This window comes from Nyctereutes procyonoides, unplaced genomic scaffold, assembly GCF_905146905.1.
Source record: "Nyctereutes procyonoides isolate TBG_1078 unplaced genomic scaffold, NYPRO_anot_genome, whole genome shotgun sequence".
NCBI classification, from domain to species: Eukaryota; Metazoa; Chordata; class Mammalia; order Carnivora; family Canidae; genus Nyctereutes; species Nyctereutes procyonoides.
The window spans coordinates 31,894,253-31,915,429 of NW_026575131.1; the positions used below are offsets into that span (position 1 = coordinate 31,894,253).

Here is a 21,177-nt window from a genome sequence, read left to right on the forward strand (position 1 = left end):
TGAAGTAAGTCAATGGGAGAAGGACAAACAGTGTATGTTCTCATTCATTTGGGGAATATGAATAATAGTGAAAGGGAATGTAAGAGAAGGGAGAAGAAATGTGTGGGAAATATCAGAAAGGGAGACAGAACATAAAGACTCCTAACTCTGGGAAACGAACTAGGGGTGGTGGAAGGGGAGGAGGGCTGGGGGTAGGGGTGAATGGGTGACGGGCACTGAGGGGGACACTTGACGGGATGAGCACTGGGTGTTATTCTGTATGTTGGTAAATTGAACACCAATAAAAATTAATTTATTAAAAAAATAATAAAAAAATATAGCTACCAAAAAAAAAAAAAAAAAAGATTTGTGTGGAATCAGAAAAGACCCCGAATAGCCAGGGGAATTTTAAAAAAGAAAACCATAGCTGGGGGCATCACAATGCCAGATTTCAGGATGTACTACAAAGCTGTGGTCATCAAGACAGTGTGGTACTGGCACAAAAACAGACACATAGATCAATGGAACAGAATAGAGAATTCAGAAGTGGACCCTCAACTTTATGGTCAACTAATAATTCGACAAAGGAGGAAAGACTATCCTCTGGAAAAAAGACAGTCTCTTCAATAAATGGTGCTGGGAAAATTGGACATCCACATGCAGAAGAATGAAACTAGACCACTCTCTTGCACCATACACAAAGATAATTTAAGTATTTTAAGTTTTTTTTTAATTCCTGTATAGTTAACATAGAGTGTTATATTAGTTTTAGATGTGCAGTATGGTAGTTCAACAATTCTATTTTTAATTTTAAAAATATTTACAATAGCATCAAAAATATATAATACTCAGGAATAAATTTAATAAAATATGCTAGACCTTTACACTGAAAACTATAAAACATTGCTGAGAGAAATTGAAGAAGACCTAAATAAATGGAGACATGTTGTTTTTGGATCCAAAAACTATATTCGGTCTAATCCCAATCAGAATTCCAGCAGGCTTTTTTAAAAATATTTTTTGCAAAATTTATAAACAAATTCTAAAATATTTATGGGAATTCAAAGGACTTAGGATACAAAACAATTTTCAAAATGTAAAAATTGTGCCTCATGATTTCAAGTCATGTTATAAAGCTACAGTTATCAGGGCAATGTGTTCTTGGCATAGATATCAATAAAAAGTTTATAAATGGACACACACATGTGTATAGTCAGATGCTCTTCAACCAAAGCACCAGAGCAATTCAGTAAAGGTAGAAGCTTCTTTTTTCAGGTCTAGAGCTTCTGAGTTCTCCCATATGCCTTATATGGGAGAAAAAAGTGTACATCAGCCTATACTTCATAGCATTCACAAAAATTAAAGATGAATCATAAATGTAAATACTAAAAATACACACAAGTTTAAGAGATTTCTTAAGACCCAGAAAACATTAACCCTAATAAAGAATAAGTTGACAAAATGGGCTTCAACAAAACTTAAAAGTACTCAGGGCTCCTGGGTGGCTCAGTCCATTTGGTGTCTGCTTTCGACTCAGGTTTTGATCCCAGAGTCTTGGGTTCAAGCCCGGAGTTGGGCTTAATGCTCAGCAGAGGGTCTGCTTCTCCCTCTCTCTCTACATCTTGCTCCCCTACTTAGCTTATGTGCACTCTCTCTCAAAATTTTTTTAAAGATTAAAACCACTCATCAAAAGACATTTTTAAGAAAATGAACAAGCAAGCCACAGCAGGAAGAAAATATTCCTAATATATATATTTGACAAAAGACATATTCAGAATATATTTTCCAACTGTATAATTAAAAAAAAATAACTTTTTTAAGGCAAAAACAATTTAACAAGCACATCACAAAGATTGTACAATCAAGTAAACATGTGAGGAGCTCCATAATATCAGTCAGGGGAATTCAAATGAAAAACACAATTGTTTCTACTTTACCCACTATAATAGCAAAAATAAAAGAGGAAATACTAAATGTTGGTGAGATATAAAGCAATTATCATACATTCTGAACACATACAGAGAATTTCCAGCGTAACCACTTTGGAAATACCTTTGGAAGTTTCTGATAAAGTTAAACATTTACCCATTGATCCAAAAGTTACACTCCTTGGTGTCTATCCACAGAAATGTAAGTACATGTACACAAAAAAACGTTGGATGGGAATTTCATAACTGCTTGATTTATAAAAGTGAAAACCTTGAAATAACCCATATGCCCTACAACAGAATATTGAACAGTTAAGTTGTGATACAGTCACAGAGTAGGGTACTACTCAACAAAACAAGAATGGACTACTGTGTTCCATGCAACAACATGGATGAACCTCAAGTAGTATGCCAAGTGAAAGAAGCCACTTACTGTGATTCCATTTATATAAATTAATAGAACAGGTAAAACTAATCTAAGATGAAAGAAATTAGTGATTGCCCTTGAGAAGGGTGAATCTAAGACTGACTAGGAGCAGCACAAAAGATCTTTCTGAGGTGATTGAAATGTCCTATACCTTTTGATGGGCTATGGCATGCAGGTGAATGAAATGGTTAGAATCATCCAACTGTACCTGTAAGGTCTGTGCATTTCATGGTATGAAAATCAAAAAGATGATGTGGTTAACATATATCAAGCACATATATGTTAGGTACTATTATAAATGCTTACATGTTTTTAAACATTTAATCCTAACAACTCAGATGATTTATTATTATTACCACCATCTTACAAATGAGGAAAACGAAGCACAGAGAGGTTAAGTAACTTCAAAGCTTATCTAACTGGTAAATGGTGGAGCTGGAACCCAAACCCAAGCAGATGGACTCCAGAGCCCATGCTGTTGCATCCCTAGGAGGAATATATTTAAAAGCAGCTGCCAGTAGGGTTAACTGGAGGGAATTTCCAGACAGGTTAAAGAATAAAATACTACAATTAGATAATAGAAAATAATCTCTAATTCCAAATTTTAAAAGTTAAGTGTTTCAGAGAAAGGAAGTTAAGTGTCAGAATGTAGCCATGTGGGGCACCTGGGTGGCTCAGTGGTTGGGCGTCTGTCTTTGGCTCAGGTCATGATTCCAGAATCCTGAGATCAAGTCCCACATCGGGCTCCCCACAGAGCCTGCTTCTCCCTCTGCCTGTGTCTCTGCCTCTCTGTGTGTCTCTCATGAGTAAATAAATAAAATATTTTTTTTAAAAAAAAAGAATATGACCATGTGAGTAGATTGCTGAGTGAATAGAAGGCTTTTGAAGGAAAGGATTTAAGGGATGTAGGGTATTGGATGGTATGTTAGAAGGTAAGATGAATCTGGTCCCAGCCAGTATTTTTTCAGGAATATGTATATAGGCTGGCAAGGGTGTGTCTGCAGAAGCAGAAGTGACCAGGGAGTGATTTGAAGATCAGTGAAGCTAAAGGGGCAGGAGAGCCTGTCAATGCAATGCCTCCAGCTTCAAAAAAGATAGGGTTCCCAGATAGAAGTGCAAGCCTGCTCCCAATGCCACCTCACCCCATGGCCTCAAAATTGGAGGCTGTAGAAGCACATATGAACCACCTTTCTGAACTTCAATTCCAGAGTTGAGGGGGAGGTAATATTTCAGAGAAAATCCAAGTTTCAGTAAAAGTAAGGTAGGTAGGACCCTTAGAAAAATACAAAGGAAGAAAGTACTTTTCATTAGTAAGGATTTCAGAGAGCACAGTGAAAGGTGACATGAGAATTAGCAAGAGAAGGTGGGCTGCTATTTAAGGAAGAAACTGCTTGCTCAATGCAGGTAGGGATGGGAGGTGGGGCCAGTTACTAAATAGGTATCATGATTCTTTATACAGAACTTGCCTGTCTGTGGTTCAGCCAGGAGCTGCATGTAGCACTAGTAGCCCTAACCTCCTCATATCCTCTCTCTCCATGTAGGGACTAGTCATGATTTGCTTTTCCTGAGGAAATTGCTTTTTAAAACGGTAGTAATAGGTAATTGCTTCTCTTGACCATTCAGATATGAAATTACTATTTTGGTCTCTGCTTAGTTCATTTAGTAAACAATATGATGGTGGATTGAGATGAATAAAGTCTTGTAAGCAGATTTTCTATTGCTAAATAGAAAATAGATAGTAAAGCTAACATGTGAAAAAATTATTGTAAAAGGCACAAGAATAAAATGGGGCTCTAAAACCCCATTCTTTGTCATCATTTTCTTTTTTTTCTTTGTCATCATTTTAGAAGCACAAAAACAGAATGAGTTCCTAAAATTGTGAGAAGAGATGTACTTTAGGATTGCTGGGTTATGCAATTGTGGTTTCTTGTTTGTGATTTCCTTTTAGAAATGCAACACTCACTGGCAACACTCACTAGCTAGAGCTGTGCACTGTCAGTGACTCAGGCTCTTTCTATACTGGCAGAATGAATTCAATTATTGTCACATCTTTGCTGCAGTAATGGCAAGGAAGATCAAAAAGTGCTGGATGGCCAAGAACTTGTTATTGCATGCATTTGAGTTGTGTGTGTGTGTATGTGTGTGTTCGCACCATCTGCTGGCCTTTTACCAATATAATAAAGCCATAGACCAAAACATGAATCAGTAAAAACTAGAAATTCATGCTTTAAATTATTCTCTTACCCTTTGCTGGTTAGTTTCTTTATGCAGAATTCCATGCTGGAACTAAATAGCATAAATTCTCTTTTTAATCCAGGCAACACCTAAGCAAAACTGTCTTTTCTCTGTCAGATTACTATCTTCCTAGTACATTATTCATAATTAGGAATATTTTAAATCAAGAGTTCTTCCCTCCTAGACATTTACATTTAGGAATAAAATGATTAGAGATCAAGAGAACTCAAAAAAGGGATTTTAAGAATGGTTGATCACCAAGAATAATGAAAATAATATGTTATAAAGTTCAGCTGTAATTCAGGGAATCCGCATTTTGAGGGTAGAGAGTTCATACTCTTTTCTGAAACTTCAGAAAGTACGTCACAGCATTTATATGAATGATAATTTGTTGGACATTATGAAAAGTGGAACCTTTATAAATACCAGTTAAACCAAAAAATAATTTCTATTTCCTCTAGCCAAAGGAGATTTGTGAAAGTTATTCCCTTTCTCAGAACAACTCCCATCTGTACTCATAAGAGATGGATTCACTAAAAGTTATCAGTTCCCACACATTTATGAGACTAGTTGAGTGATTATAAAATAAAAGACTGAGGATTTTGCTTGAGGGGGATCTTAGGAAGATGGTAGAGCAGGAGGACCCTGAGCTCACCCCATCCCATATTTTCAACTAGATATCATCTACATCCGACTTGTATGGAAACTGGAAAGCCATCTGAAGAATGGAAGAACAAAACTCCACAACTAAATCCAGAGACAAAGCTGCAGCTAAAAGTTTAGGAAGGTCAGAAAGGCAGAGGGAAGCTGCCTGTAGGATGGAGGGAGCTGCATGTGGAGAAGGCAGTGAAATGGGCCTTCGTCCCAGGGAGCTCAAACGGGGAAAACTAATCCCCATGAAATTTGGCTTTAAAAATCAGAGGGGCTGGAGTACCTGGCTGGCTCCGTTGGTAGAGCATACAACTCTCGATCTCGGGGTTCTGAGTTTGAGCCCCACGTGGAGTGTAGAATTTACTTAAAAAAACAAACAAACAAACAAAAAAAAAAAACAGTGGGAGCTAAATTCTGTCAGTTTATAAGATCAGTGATACTTGGAACCAGTTAGCTGACCCAGCACTAGGCAAACTGGGCAGACTGGGAAGATGAGTGATAGCTGGGTTATCACCCTTAAAAAGACAGCAGTCTGCATTGAGAGGCAACAACAACAACAACAAAATACCCAGCAATTTGCACAGTCACAATCTCCTGTCCTGAAAACAGGAGACAGACCTCTTCATCCTGATTTCGAAGCATGCTAAGGGGATGTCTCCAAAAGCAATGGAACTGGCAGGTGCCATTCTCTTCCCCCATCCCCAGCATAAACACAGAGCCACATTTGAGAGGCAGTACTACATAGACACTTCTGCCTGACCCACTAGCAAATGTGCCATGCCCACAATCTCTCCTATGTATGAGCACACTCCCAAGTCTGCTGGCTTTGGCCCTGAGCTCAGGACAAATTTTATTAAAGCCGCACATGTGCCCTGACCAGCCATTGGGTGCATGGCCACTGCACTGTACTGCACACATCTGCTGGGCTGCACCCGGCCAGTTACCCCCATACATTAGAGTGCATCCCACCCACCATCAGGTGCACAGCTGTGATTGCACACTGTGCATCGTCACCCCACCAGGCCTAGTCACTGCGCTGCACTGCATCAACCACATGCCCCCAACACCCTCATGTGCTGGGCCTAGCCTTGCCCAGCCATGTTTGCTTGCTGTGCCCAGCTCATGCATCTCCCAGCCACCATGGCATTTTGGAGTGGCTTAGTACAAATTTTGTTAATACTGCCACCCTGCTTCCAAATTCTGCAGCCGGCATGCCCCCTCAGAGCTGGCCTGCCTGGGTCCTGCTAACACCACGGAGAGCAAGCACAGCCCACAACAGGTGGAGAGTCAGTGCAGACAACTGCACCAAAAGGAAAAGTGACTCAGTCACAACAGCAAGATGTAAGCAACACACACAAGATGCTCTCCTAAAGTGCCAGATTTTGGTGAACAGGGGACACTGCACTACAGGGTATCACAGAACCTCTTCCAAAAGTCACTACTTCCAAGAGCGGAAGGTATAGCTGACTTTCTTAGCATACAGAAACAAACATAGAGAAGCAGACAGAGGAGACAGAGAAATTTGTTACAAATGAAAGAATAGGACAAGGCCAAAGCCAGAGATCTAAGTGAAACATAAATAACATGCCTGATAGAGAATTTTAAACAGTGATCATAGGATATTCACTGGACTTGAGAAAAGAGTAGAAGACATGAATGAGAGACCCTTAACACAGAAATAAGGAATACCATAACAGAGATAAAGCACTCATCAAATGAAATGAGAAACACACTTAATGGAATGAATAGCAGGATGAAAGAAGCAGAGGAACAAATTAATGACATAGGAGACAGAGTAATGGAAACTAATCAAGCTGAACAAGAGAGAGAAAAATTACACAAAACTAGGACAGGGAACTCAGTGACTCTATCAAATGTAATAACGTTTGTATTGTTAAGATTCCCAGAAGAAGAAGAGGAGAGAAAAGGGGACAGAAAACTTAACTGAAGAAATAATATCTGAAAACTTCCCTAATCTGGGGAAGGAAACAGATAGCCAGATCCAGGAAGCACAGAAAACTCCCATCAAAATCAAAAAAAGCAGACTGACACCATGACATAATGTTATTAAACTTGCAAAATATAGTGATAAAAGAATCTTAAAAGCAGCAAGACAAAAGAAGTCATTAACTTACCAGGGAAAACCCGAAAGGCAAGCAGGAGATTTTTCTCCAGAAACTTTGCAGGCTAGAAGGGAGTGTCATGATGTATTCAAAGTGCTGAATGGGAAAAATCTGCAATGGAAAATACTCTATCCAGGAAGGCTATCATCCAGAATAGTAGAGATGAAGAATTTCCCAGACAAACAACAACTAAAGGAGTTTGTGACCACTAAACAAACCCTGTGAGAAATATTAAAGGGGACTCTTTGACTGGAAAGGAGAGACCAAAAATGACAGTATAAAGGTAGGAAACACAAAAGCCTAAGTAAAAATCAATTGTTTCTATAAAAAAAATCAGTCAAGGAATTCAAAAAAAAAAGGATATAAAATATAATAACATATACCTAAAATGTGGGGAGTAGAGGAGAAAAGAATGGGTTCATACTAAATGACCTTCAACTTAATATAGACTTCTATATGCAAAAGAGGTTATGTACAAACCTAATGGTAGCCATATATAAAATACCACTAATAAGCATGCAAAGAATAAAGAGAAAGAAATCCAAATATATCTACTAAAGAAAATCAGCAAAACATGAAAGTCAAGAATCAGATAAAATCTCCAGAAACAACCACAAAATAAGTAATAAAATAATATAATACATATCAATTAATAATTACTTTGAATGTAAATGTACTAAATGCTCCAATCAAAAGACATAGAGCGACAGACTGGATTTTAAAAAAAAAACGTACCCATCAATATGCTGCGCAGAATTTAGACCTAAAGACACCTGCACATTGAAAGGGGGGATAAAGAAACATTTATTACTCAAATAGATGTCAAAAGAAAGCTGGAGTAGTAATTCTTATATTGGACAAACTAGACTTTAAAACAAAGACAGTAATAAGAGACAAAGAAGGGCACCAATAAAAAGGATAGTCCAACAAGGAGATCTAACAATTATAAATATTTATGCACCCAACATGGGAGCACCCAAATTTATAAAACAATAACAAGCATAAAGGAACTAATTGATAATACAATAATAACAAGGGACTTTAACAACCCACTTACATAAGTGGGCAGATCACCTACACAAAATCAACAAGTAAACAATGGCTTTGAATGACACACTGGACCAGGTGGACTTAACAGATATATTCAGAGCATTGCACCCTAAAACAGCAGAATACACATTCTTTTCAAGTGCACATCAGACATTTTCTGAAAGAGATCACATATTAAGGCACAAAGTAGGCCTCAACAAATATAAGAAGACTGAAGTTATACCATGTACCTTTTCTAATAACCACAACACTATGAAACTACAGAAAAAAATCTGAAAAGACCACAAATAAATGGAGGTTAAATAGTATACTACTAAACAATGAATGGGTCAACCAGGAAATAAAAGAGTACATGGAAACAAATGAAAATGAAAATACAAAAGTCCAAAACCTTTGGGATGTAACAAAAGTGGTCCTAAGAAGGAAGTATAGAGCAACATAGGCCTACCTCAAGAAACAAGAAAAATCTCATATAAAACAACCTAACCTTACACCTGAATGAGCTAGAAAAAGCACAACAAACAAAACACAAAGCCAGCACAAGGAAGGAAATAATAGAGATAAAAACAGAGATAAATGATACAGAAATAATAACAACAACAGTGAAGCAATAGATCAATGAAAGCTGGAGCTGGTTCTTTGGGAAAGAAATCAATAAAATTGATAAACCTCTAGCCAGACTTATAAAAAGAAAAGAGAAAGGACTGAAATAAATAAAATCACATATGAGAGAGGAGAAATAGCAACCAAAACCACAGAAATACAATCATAACAGAGTATTATGAAAAACTATATGCCAACAAATTGGATAACCTGGAAGAAATGGATAAATTCCTAGAAACATATAAACTACCAAAACTAGAACAGGAAGAAATAGAAAGGGATGCCTGGGTGGCTCAGCAGTTGAGCATCTGCCTTTGGCTCAGGGCATGATCTTGGAGTCCTGGGATCGAATCCCACTTTGGGCTCCCTACATGGAGCCTGCTTCTCCCTCTGCCTGTGTCTCTGCCTCTCTCTGTGTGTGTATCATGAATGAATAAATAAAATCTTAAAATAAATTTTAAAAAAATAAATTTTTTTAAAAAGGAAAAAATAGAAAACTTGAACAGACCAATAGCCAGCAAAAAAGTTCAATCAAATATCAAAAACTCCCAAGAAACAAAAGTCCAGGAGTAGATGGCTTCACAGGTGAATTCTACCAAACATTTGGAGAAGAGTTAATACCTATTTTTCTCAAACCATTCCAACAAATGAAGGAAAACTTCAAAATTCATTATGTGAGGTCAGCATTACTCTGGTAATACCAAAACTAAATAAAGACACCACAAAGTAAGTAAGTAAGTAAGTAAGTAAATAAATAAATAAATAAATAAATAAATAAATAAAAAATAAAATAATACTAGCATACTGAATCCAACAATATATTTTAAAAATCATTTACCACGATCAAGTGGCATTTATTCCTGGGTTGCAAGGTAGTTTAATATTTGTAAATCAATCAATATGATATATCACATTAATAAAAGAAAGGATAGACTTTAAAATAAAGCCTAACCCCAGACAAGGGCACTATATCATAATAAAAAAGGACAATCCAACAAGAAAATTTAACAATTATAAATATGATCATTTAAATAGATGCATGAAAAGCATTTGACAAAGTACAACATCAATTCATGATAATAGCCCTCAACAAAGTAGGTTTAGAGGGAACATACCTCAACATAATAAAAGCCATATATGAAAAACTCATAGCCAATATGGGTATGGCTGAAAGCTTTTCCTCTCTGGTCAGGAACAAGGCAGGATTGTCCACTCTCACCACTTTTATTCAACACAGTACTGGAAGTTCTAGTCACAGCAGTCAGACAACAAAAAGAAATAAAAGGCATCCAGATCAGCAAGGAAGAAGTAAGACTTTCACTATTTGCAGATGCCATGCCGGATAGAAAAATCCCAAAAGATTCCACCAAAAAACTAATTCAGTAAAGATAAATGAATTCAGTGAAGTCACAGAATACAAAGTAAACATACAGAAATCTGTTGCATTTCTATATACCAATAATGAAGCAGCAGAAAGAGAAATTAAGGAATCATTCTCTTTGTACAAAAAATAAGATACCTAGCAATAAACCTAAGCAAAGAGATGAAAAGACCTATACCTTTAAAACTAGGAAACACTGATGAAAGAAATTGAAGATGACACAAAGAAATGGAAAGACATTCCATGCTCATGGATTGAAAGAACAAATATTATTAAAATGTCTATAGTACCCCATTCTACACATTAAATGCAATTCCTGTCAAAATACCAATAGCATTTTTCACAGAACTAGAACAAAGAATATTAAAATTTGTATGGAACCACAAAAGATCCCAATAGCCAAAGCATTCTTGAAAAAGAAAAACAAAGCTGGAGTCATCCCAATTCTGGACTTCAAGTTTTATGCTATGGTCATCAAAATAGTATGGTACTGGCACAAAAATAGCCAAATAGATCAACAGAACAAAATAGAAAACCAGAAATGAACCCACAGCTGTATGGTCAATATAGTTTCCTGCTTTGACAAAGCAGGAAAGAATATTCAATGGGAAAAAGACTATCTTTTCAACAAAAAGTGTTGGGAAAATTGGACAGCAACATGGAAAAGAATGAAACTGGACCACTTTCTTGTACCATACACAAAAATAAATTTTAAAAATGGATTAAAGATCTAAATGTGAGGCCTGAAACCATCAAAATCCTAGAAGAGAACACAGGCAGTAACTTTTTTGACATAAGTTGTAGCAAATTCCTTGGGGTATGTCTCCTGAGGCAAGGGAAACAAAAAGAAAAAAAAATTATTGGGACTACATCAAAACAAAAGCCTTCTGCACAATACAGAAACTTCTGCACAATACAGAAAACAATCAACCAAACTAAAAATCAACCTACAGAATAGGAGAAGCTACTTGGAAATGACATTTCCAATAAAGACTTTGTATCCAAAATACATAAAGAAATTACACAACTCAACACCTCCAAAAAAACGATCAAATTAAAGAATGGGCAGAAGACATGCATAGACATTTTTCCAAAGAAGACATACAGATGGCCAATAGATACATGGAAAGATGCTCAACATCACATATTATCAGGGAAGTTCAAATCAAAACTACAGTGAGATATCAGTCTACACCTGTCAGAATCCTAAAATCAGCAACACAAGCAGCAACAGATTTTGGTGAGGTTGTGAAGAAAAGGAAACCCTCTTACACTGTTGGTGGAAATGCAAACAGGTGCAGCCACTGTAGAAAACAGTATGGAGATTCCTCAAAAAGAATTTTTAAAACTACCCTATAATCTAGCAATTGCACCACTAGGTATTTACCCAAAGAATACAAAAATACTTCAAAATAATTCAAAGGGATACATGCACCCCAATGTTTCTAGCAGCATTATCTACAATAGCCAAATTATGGAAACCGCCCAAGTGTCCATTGACTGATGAATAGAAAAATAGTAATGGATAAAAATACAATGGAATATTACTGAACCGTAAAAAAAGAATGAAATCTTATCATTTGCAATGACCTGGATGGAGCTAGAGAGTATAATGCTAAATGAAATTAAGTCAGTCAAAACAAAGAGAAAAAGAGAGAAGCAAACCAAGAAACAGACTCTTGACTATATAGAACAAACTGATGGTTACCAAAGGGGAGGTGGGTGAGGGAGTAGGTTATATAGGTGATGGGAATTTAGGAGTGCATGTGTCATGATGAACACTAGATGATGTATGAAAGTATTGAATCACTATTGTATACCTGGAACTGATAAAATACTGTATGTTAGCTAACTGGAATCAAAATAAAACTTAAAAAAATAAAAGGAAAGATTGAAAGTATGTACATTTGCATGTACATATATGTATGTCATTGTACATCATAAATACACACATGTGGATCATTATTTGTTGAACACTTTCCATAATGCATGAATCTGAACAGAGGGAATAATGGCAGCTTGACTATGATAGATAAGAAAAGTATGTAGTAGGTGAGGGCCTGGTTTCCTGGCCCAGGACTCAGAGCTTTTGAAGGAAGTGAACAGCAATTCCCAAGCCAAGCCGATGGAGTGTAATGGGGTGTACTGATGTAGCCCACTGAAGGGTTCATCGAGGTAGGGAATACAGGGAAAGGCCCTGAGAAAAAATACCCAGAATGTTCCCATGCTTCCCTGGATCTGGAAACTATTATTCCTTATTCAAAACCAAATTTAGATGTGGCTCCAAGCCTTTCCTAGATATAGGAATACTTGGATTCTCAAGTACAAGAAAGCAGATAATTTTCAAAGCAATCATTAACTCTAGAAATATAAAGAAGTGGGATCCCTGGGTGGCGCAGCGGTTTAGCCTGGAGACCCGGGATCGAATCCCACGTCAGGCTCCTGGTGCATGGAGCCTGCTTCTCCCTCTGCCTGTGTCTCTGCCTCTCTCTCTCTATCTGTGTGACTGTCATAAATAAATAAATAAATAAATAAAAATTAAAAAAAAAAAGAAATATAAAGAAGTTGTATAACAAGTAATCATAGAGTATCACCTGACTCAGCAGTGTACAGTATTTACATAGTCACAGTAAGGAAAACACAGAACATGGATTTTGAGGAAAAAGGTGAAAAGAATGAATGAGAGACAATTATTTAGGGAAGATGCAGTGGAAGAAGTAGGATGTGTAAGTGAACTACAAGTCTTATCTATATTAGGAAGACAGTAGGGACAGCTGGGTGGCTCAGCAGTTGAGTGTCTGCCTTCAGCTCAGGGCGTGATCCCAGTCCAGGGATCAAGTTCCACATTGAGTTCCCTGCAAGGAGTCTGCTTCTCCCTCTGTCTATGTTTGTGCTTTTCTCTGTGTCTCTCATGAATAAATAAATAAAATCTTTTAAAAAATAGAAAGACAATAATGTCTAAAATTGATAAATCAAAAGATGTTATTTAAAAATGCAGAGAGAAGAATAGTTAAGAGTTGACAGTTGATTAGAGGAGTAGTGACAAGAACTATATTTTGTATAAAATTTGGCATGTTTGGGCTTATATTTGCATATATCAGGGCATTTTTAAAATGTTTTTTTTAAAGAAGCCTTTCTTGAACTTCCCCATCCTCCTGCATTGAGCCCCTTCTGCACTAACCACATAGAACAGATGCAACATGTCTGCCTCCCTTCTCAGGAAGGACTGAGAAGGACTCTCTTATTCGTTGTATGTCAGAGTCATGCCCAGTGCCTAACACCTGAGAATTGCGTAGCAACTTTGGGGAAGAGTGGATGAATACAGTTACTGCTGGGACAAACCAGCTGAATAATTGCAATTGAGACATAATCTTAACCAGGTCTTTTAGGAATAGGAACCACATAACAATGATAGTGATGTGAATAAAATAATAATTATTATTATTGGATTCCTGGAAACCCCAATACCTCTATCCCTTCTAACCTGGATTTTACCAACAAGCCCTGATATTTCATTCAGCATAGGGCATGCCTACTGAATTTGCCCCTTACATCCCACCTCCTATACTAGCCCTCTACCAGACCCTCCTCACTTCATACTTAAATGACTGACTGACTGAATGACTGAGTGGTCTTTCTGTGCCTTAGTCTTATCTCTCAGCTTTCTTCCCACCCCCAAATAGTCCTGTATCAGGGTTAGTTCAGACTTCCCAGTACTCCACTCTTGTCACATTCTCCACACCTTTCCCTCTGGAGTTTAAGGTTCTCCTTATCTTTTAGCACTTCCAGAACCTGGCCTTGCTGCCCCATCCCACATTACCCCCCACACCTTCCCAGAGCTCACCACCCTGCAGGCCAAGCCAGTCTTCATTATTGCATCACACTGAACCCTCCTTCCCACTTTTTGTTATGCCAGACTTCTTTTCACCCAAAAGACCAGAGCATTCCCGTGGTCTGGGAATATAATTTTATTGTTGGGACACCTACAAATAATTTTTATGTATTTAATTAATAACTTATTGCAATTTCTCTTACTTTTCTACTATGGAAACCACTTTTGCTTTTCCTTCATAATAAAATCAACCTTCCTAAATAGAATTTGCCTTTAGGAATAACATCATTATTTCCTTTATCAATAAATATAACTTTCAATTTTGACAGATTAATAAAATGAATCTTATGTAAACTGTTCTTCTAATCAAATAATGTAAGAGCCTGATATTTTAAAAGAAGTACAGACAACCTTAAATACTACCTTTCTTTCAATTTCAAAAATTATTTTTCCTGTTGTTGTCCTGCAATCTTCAATATGTCTTAATTTCTTACTAAATGATTACTTTCTCCTTTTCTTTAACTCAGGCAGACCATTTAGAGAATTCATTTGATGAAGTATTGAGGAGTCTAATTGTTTAATGGGCAGAAATTAGTCCCTGCAAGAGTACTTTAAAAACTGGCAAATACTAGGCATAATTACAAATTCTTTGGAAGAATCTATTTCTGTACAATAGGTTAATTGGCTATAAGTAGGCAGCACTGGCCACAATTTAAACCCAGCTTCCGATTTCATCCACGATTTTTTTTAACAAATATAAGTGACTAATTATGATCAAATTAGTCCCCTTGAAGTAACAATTGGCTACTTATCCCTGATTTTCAGGATTTAAGTGGTCTAACGCACCTGCAATTAGCTTCCCACTAGCATACTGCCTACAGATCCAGAGTTATTTCCCAAAGTTGTCAAAATCTTGCCTCATGATGAGAACTCTACAGCCATATGACCAGTGACTGGTTTAGATTATGGTGACTTCTTTGGAAGAATCAAGGCAATTTTTAAGAAAACTGAAGCCAAAATAGAGTTTTGCTTCAGGGAGGATATTGGTTTAGGTCTGATTGATCCAGACAGTTGCCTCAATTCTCTGAATTATCCACATGTAGATGACATGTTCATCTATGTGATTAAAGAAAGTACTTACTCTTCTTTTCTTTATTTTAGTGGTGCAATCTGTGCATAGACTTGGTAGCATTTACCAGTGAAATATTCAAGGGAGCAGTGTTCCAGTCATTGGATGGAATTATTGTCTCAGCTAACTGTAAGCTACGGAAGATCTTTACTTTAAAATGCAAGCCTCAAGACACTGCTGATAAAGATGGTATGTTGAAGTTGCTACTATCAAGATTTTTTAAATCCCCAATATGTTTTTAAAAATAGACATACCTTTGGATAGTATTAGTACATAGTAGTGGGTTTTCTAAATTTGTTTTATTTCACTGTGGAAAAAACACTTAACATTAGATCTATCCTCTTAACAAATTTTTAAGTGTACTATATGTTATTAGTGACTATAGGTATAATGCTGTACAGCAGATGTAATGCTGTACACTAGAGAGTGCTTATTAATTTTGACCAAAACCCAGTGATTAGTAACTCCCCATTTCCCCTTCTCCTCAACCACTAACAACCACCATCCTACTCTGATTCCATGAATTTAACTATTTTTGATGCCTTATGTAAGTAAAAGCATATAGTACTTGTCTCTCTGTCATTGACTTATTTCACTTAGCGTAAGTCCTTATGGTTCATCCAAGTTGTAGCATGTGTCATTCTTTACTCTGAATCACGTTTATTTTTATTGTAGCTGAATGTCACAAAGATATGTTTTTGTGTGGGTTATTTTTCTTTGTTGTTTATGATATCATTTACCATGTGAATTAGTCAAGATTTTTAGTTGCAAGCAATAGAACCCTCTCTAAGTAGTTGAAACAGAAAAAAAGAATTTATTTAAGGAAATTAGCCTTCATAGAATCTCAAGGATATCCAGAAAGTCAGGCTTTGGGGCTACAGCCAAGAACAAATGCAACCCCCACCACAAGACTGCCGCAAGGAAGACCCCTAATAGCTACTGAAACTGGAGAAAGATTCCATAAGACACAGCATAATGCTGGGCTCTAGGTTCCAGAATTTCTGTTATTGCTGCTCTGGAAAACTGGATGTCTTCTTCCTCACTACACTGTCCAGAAGTAGACTTTTTCATGTTTCTCTGTACTGTATGAAGTCAGATATGGCTGTATCTAATTTGTAGAGCCTAGATTACATGCTGCAAGAGTGGCTAGTAAAGTGAATATCTGATTCCTGACTAAGGAGATGGGACTTACTGTGTAGCAAAGTCACCAAATTAATAAGGGTGTTCAAAAGATCTCAACATTCAGGACACCTGGGTAGCTCAAGTTGAGTATATGCTTCCAGCTCAGGTTGTGACCCAGGGGTCCTGGGATCAGCTCCGCATCAGGCTCCCAGCTAGGCAGAGGGAGCCTACTTCTTCCTTTCTCTCTGACTCTCCCCCCATCGTGTCTCTCTCTGTCTCTCTCTCTCTCTCTCTTTCATAAATAAAATCTTAAAAAAAAAAAAGTCAGCATTCAAAAGTCTCCACCATTGTCCAGGACATACTATCTCATTACTCTGTATACATTTCATGAAGTCATTTGAGATAAATTACATTTATATATTAATTAATTAGTTATATTTCTAACTATCATGGTAAAATAGTAAATGAGTAACTCCTCATATTATTTCTAGAAAGATAGGACATATACACATTAATTTTTCATTATATGATCAATAAATACAACAGAACCATCTAGAATTTATAAGATGGCATAAATTTGCCTGCTAAGCTAAGACAGTCTTAAGCAACTGAAAGTATTGAAAGAATACTGATGCTTCCTTTTGATTTTCATCTGGGATTATTTTTAACAAAATCAATTTTTCTAGAAGCCCAGGAAACAGGGCAGCACATAAGACGGCAAAGGTGATGTCTTAGAAGTTTGTATAAAGTAGACTTCAGACTTATGCTCCATCTGGATAAGCGTCTGAGAAATCCTTGTGTGGTTCACTCTGTGGAACAGGACACTGCCTGTAAATTTCATTTGATAATAAAACACAGCAGTGCATTAACAGCTCCTCAGAGAGATTACAAGCCAGGAAGTGCCGCCACTCATCTTATGTAGCATTTAAAAGGTGGCTATACAAGAAAGTGAAAGCCTTCATTTAAAAAAAAAAAAAATCACCCATCTAATAAAAAAACCTCAAAATATATAGAAATATATGTGCATTCTATATCAGATCATAGGAGGTGAATCATGACCTGATTAATATTTTTAAATAAGTGTAAGGGAAAAGTGAATCTAAATATGACATATTAAATGCTCCTCCCTCAAGCCCCACTAAAATTATAGGAATAAAAATGGTAATAAACCCACCAGGATGAAGAATATGGAAGAGTAGGAAACAACAAGCGAAGTTTGTCCATAAATTTTGTAAGACTGAGGAGTGACAGCTAACTTACAGGAGCAGAGAAAGTTGAAACTATTGGATTTACAGAGAAGCTTTCCAATGAGATTCATAATAGAACCTCAGAGGGAGTCAAGAATTGTCAGCCCTAGATACTGCAAAAGGCAGGAGTACAGAGGTTGTGGCTAACAACAAGGAGATTGGTTAAAATTGTATATGTGTTGCTATGGGATCCCAGATCCCCCTTCCAACTGCAAATAACAAGACAACAGGATATTTATTCTTTGGAGAAACTGAACCAGAGAACTTCTCAACTCATGGGTTCATGGCAGATAGACACCAAAACTAATAGGAAGAAAGAAATAGATAAAATAAGGAATAGATATATGTTTGTCTCAGTTAAGAAAGCATACTGCATCTATAAAATAGGAATAATTTGTTCTTGCTGTATTTCAATAAGCATTTTATTTATTAAAGTTTATTATAAGCTTTTTTTTTAAGATTTATTTATTTATGGGGGGGGGTGGGCAGAGACACAGGAGGAGGGAGAAGCAGGCTCCATGCCGGGAGCCCGATGTGGGACTCGATCCCAGGACTCCAAGATCGTGCCCTGGGCCAAAGGCAGGCACTAAACCGCTGAGCCACCCAGGGATCCCCATATTAGAAGCTTTTTATATAATTTAAAAACATTTACAAATCATAGGTATGCAGTTTTGGTAATCAACACAGAGTAAACACATTTCTGTAACCACCACCCAGATCAAGAAATAGAACATTACAAATATCTTAGAAACCCTATTTATAATCCCCTCCCAATCATGACCCTCTCTCTTCTTCTGAGAGGTAGCACTCTTCCAACTTCTAACACTATAAATTAACTTTATATATTTTTGAAGTTTATTTAAATAAAATCATACAATACATATTCTTTCGTATATACATTCTTTAACAAAAAACTGAGATTCATCTGTATTGCTAATTTAATTACTGTACAGTATGTCATTGTGTGAGGGTACCACTGTTTGTCTATTTTTGGCTCTTTTAAATAGTGCTGCTGGAATCATTCTACATTTCTTTTGGAGCATCTCCGTAGGCTTTCTTTGGATATTAAGGAGCTGAATGAACATATTTAAGCATTCTTAATTTCTATATTTTTTTATCCTAGAACTTCCATTAGATTCTTTCTTAGAATTTCCATTTCTCAGCTGAAATTCTCTATTTTATTATCTAATTTCTCAAATATATTAATCAAAGTTATTTTAAAAGCCTTGGCTCATAATTCTAGTATCTGTCTCTCCTGTTTTCTCTTGTCCTTGTATCCTGATAGGTCTAATTAGTTTTGGGTGAATACTGGACATTTCAACTTAGAACCTGTACAGCTATTTTGAAGCTCTGAATTGTACTTTCTCCAGAGATTTAGATTCAAACAAAAATTTTAAAAGAAAAATCCCAAGAGACTGAAAATAGGATCAAAATGTTAAGAATATTAGAAGTAGTCCAAGAGGACCACTAGTAAAGTATTAAGATTCTAAAATGAGAGACTAGAGAAAATAGGAAGGTGATATATAGGAAGGCCAGGTGTTTTCACATTGACATAGCTCATCAAAAACAGAAAAAGAAAAAGAAAGAAGAGTCACCATTGTGTAATTTCAGAATAGGAGGGAAAAAAAGATGGTCTAAGATTCCAGATTTTTTTTTAAATTCAAGTTGCATACAAGGGGGTAGGAATAAGAATAATGATGTCTGACTTCATAAAACAACGTTAGATGGTGGAAGACCTTAAAATTATATCTTCAAAAGTCTAAGGAAAAATTATTTTCAACTTAGAATTCTATACCCATCTAGTCAATTGTTTTTGTCTTCCAAATATTTATTTAAATTCTAGTTAGTTATTATAGAGTGTAACATTGGTTTCAGGAGTAGAATTTAGTGCTTCATCCCTTACATATTAATACCCAGTGCTCATCCTAACAAGTGCACTCCTTAATAATACCCATCACCCATTTAGCCCATCCCCCTACCCACCTCTTTCCATCAACCCTCAGTTTGCTATCAAGAGTGTCTTATGGTTTGCCTCCCCTCTCCTTCTCTCTTTTTCTTTTCCCTTCTCATGTGTTCATCAGTTTTGTTTCCTAAATTCCACATATGAGTGAAATAATATGGTATTTGTCTTTCTCTTTCTCTGACTGACTTAGGATAATACAGTCTAGCTCCATCCACATCACTGCAAATGGAAAGATTTCATTCTTGTTGATGGTTCTTGATAACTACAGTAATATAGTCATACTTTGATTATATAAACATTGGGCTGAATGCACCTCCTTCAAATCTGAATTTTTGTATCCTTTGAGTAAATACCTACTACTACAATTTCTGGATTGTAGGGTAGTTCTATTTTTAACTTTTTGAAGAACCTCCATACTGTTTTCCAGAGTGGCTGCACCTGTTTGCATTCCCATCAACAGTGTAAGAGGGTTCCTCTCTCTATGTATCCTCACCAACATCTGTTTCCTGCTTTTCTTCCCCTGCCCTCTAGTGACATACCTAGTAAGGAGTTGCTATGGCCTAGGTAAAAGAGGTTGCTGCCTGTGTTCTCTTCTGGGATTTTGATAGATTCCTGTCTTACATTTAGTTCTCTAATCCATTTTGAGTTTATCTTTGTATATGGTGTAAGAAAGTGGTCCAGTTTCATTCTTCTTCGTGTGGCTGTCCAGTTTTCCCAGGACCATTTTTATTGAAGAGATTGCCTTTTTTTTTCCGTTGGATATTCTTTCCTCCTTTGTCAAAGATGAGTTGACCATAGAGTTGAGGATCCATTTCTGGGTTCTCTATTCTGTTCCATTGATCTATGTGTCTGTTTTTATGCCAGTACCATTGTCTTGATGACTACACTAACATAGCTTGAAGTACCAAATCGTGATGTTCCGGCTTTGGACCGGAACAAGATTTTCTTTTTCTTTTTTTTTTTTTTTTTATAAATTAATTTTTATTGGTGTTCAATTTACCAACATACAGAATAACACCCAGTGCTCATCCCGTCAAGTGTCCCCCTCCGTGCCCGTCACCCATTCACCCCCACCCCCCGCCCTCCTCCCCTTCCACCAAGATTTTCTTTTTCAAGATTGCTTTGGCTATTCAGGTCTTCTGTGGTTCCATATTTTTTCCAAAGTAGGAAGTCAGAGATATTGTCTAAAGCACAAGTACAGAAATGTCAATATAAGGCTACTATTTATAAACACAGAAATTAAGTATCAGATTTAGAGGCTATGGCTGAAAGGCTTGAGAATAGTTGCCTCTGCATTGCAGGACGAGGGGATGAGTGAGGTGGGAGGGCAGCAGTTAGGGATTGATGACTTTTTCTTATAATTTTATAGTACCATTTGTATCTTTTAACAACATACATATATTTTGTTTTATAATTAATTTTTTTAAATTTTATTTGTTTATTCATGAGAGAGAGAGAGAGGCAGAGACATAGGCAGAGGGAGAAGCAGGCTCCATGCAGGAAGCCT

The 21,177-nt window shown here is 36.6% G+C and overlaps 1 protein-coding gene across 10 annotated transcripts in view; it reads left to right on the forward strand.

Annotated features, from left to right (window-relative positions):
* CFAP20DC (CFAP20 domain containing) overlaps window positions 1-21,177 on the forward strand; it is a 244,468-nt gene that overhangs the window by 102,046 nt on the left and 121,245 nt on the right. For all 10 annotated transcript variants that reach the window (XR_008666843.1, XM_055343303.1, XM_055343310.1 and 7 more), the window contains one exon: window positions 15,371-15,527. Coding sequence is in view for 9 of the 10 variants with exons in the window: in XM_055343303.1 (XP_055199278.1) it covers window positions 15,371-15,527 (157 nt within the window). In the remaining variant the exon portion in view is untranslated. The remainder of the gene's footprint in view (window positions 1-15,370; window positions 15,528-21,177) is intronic.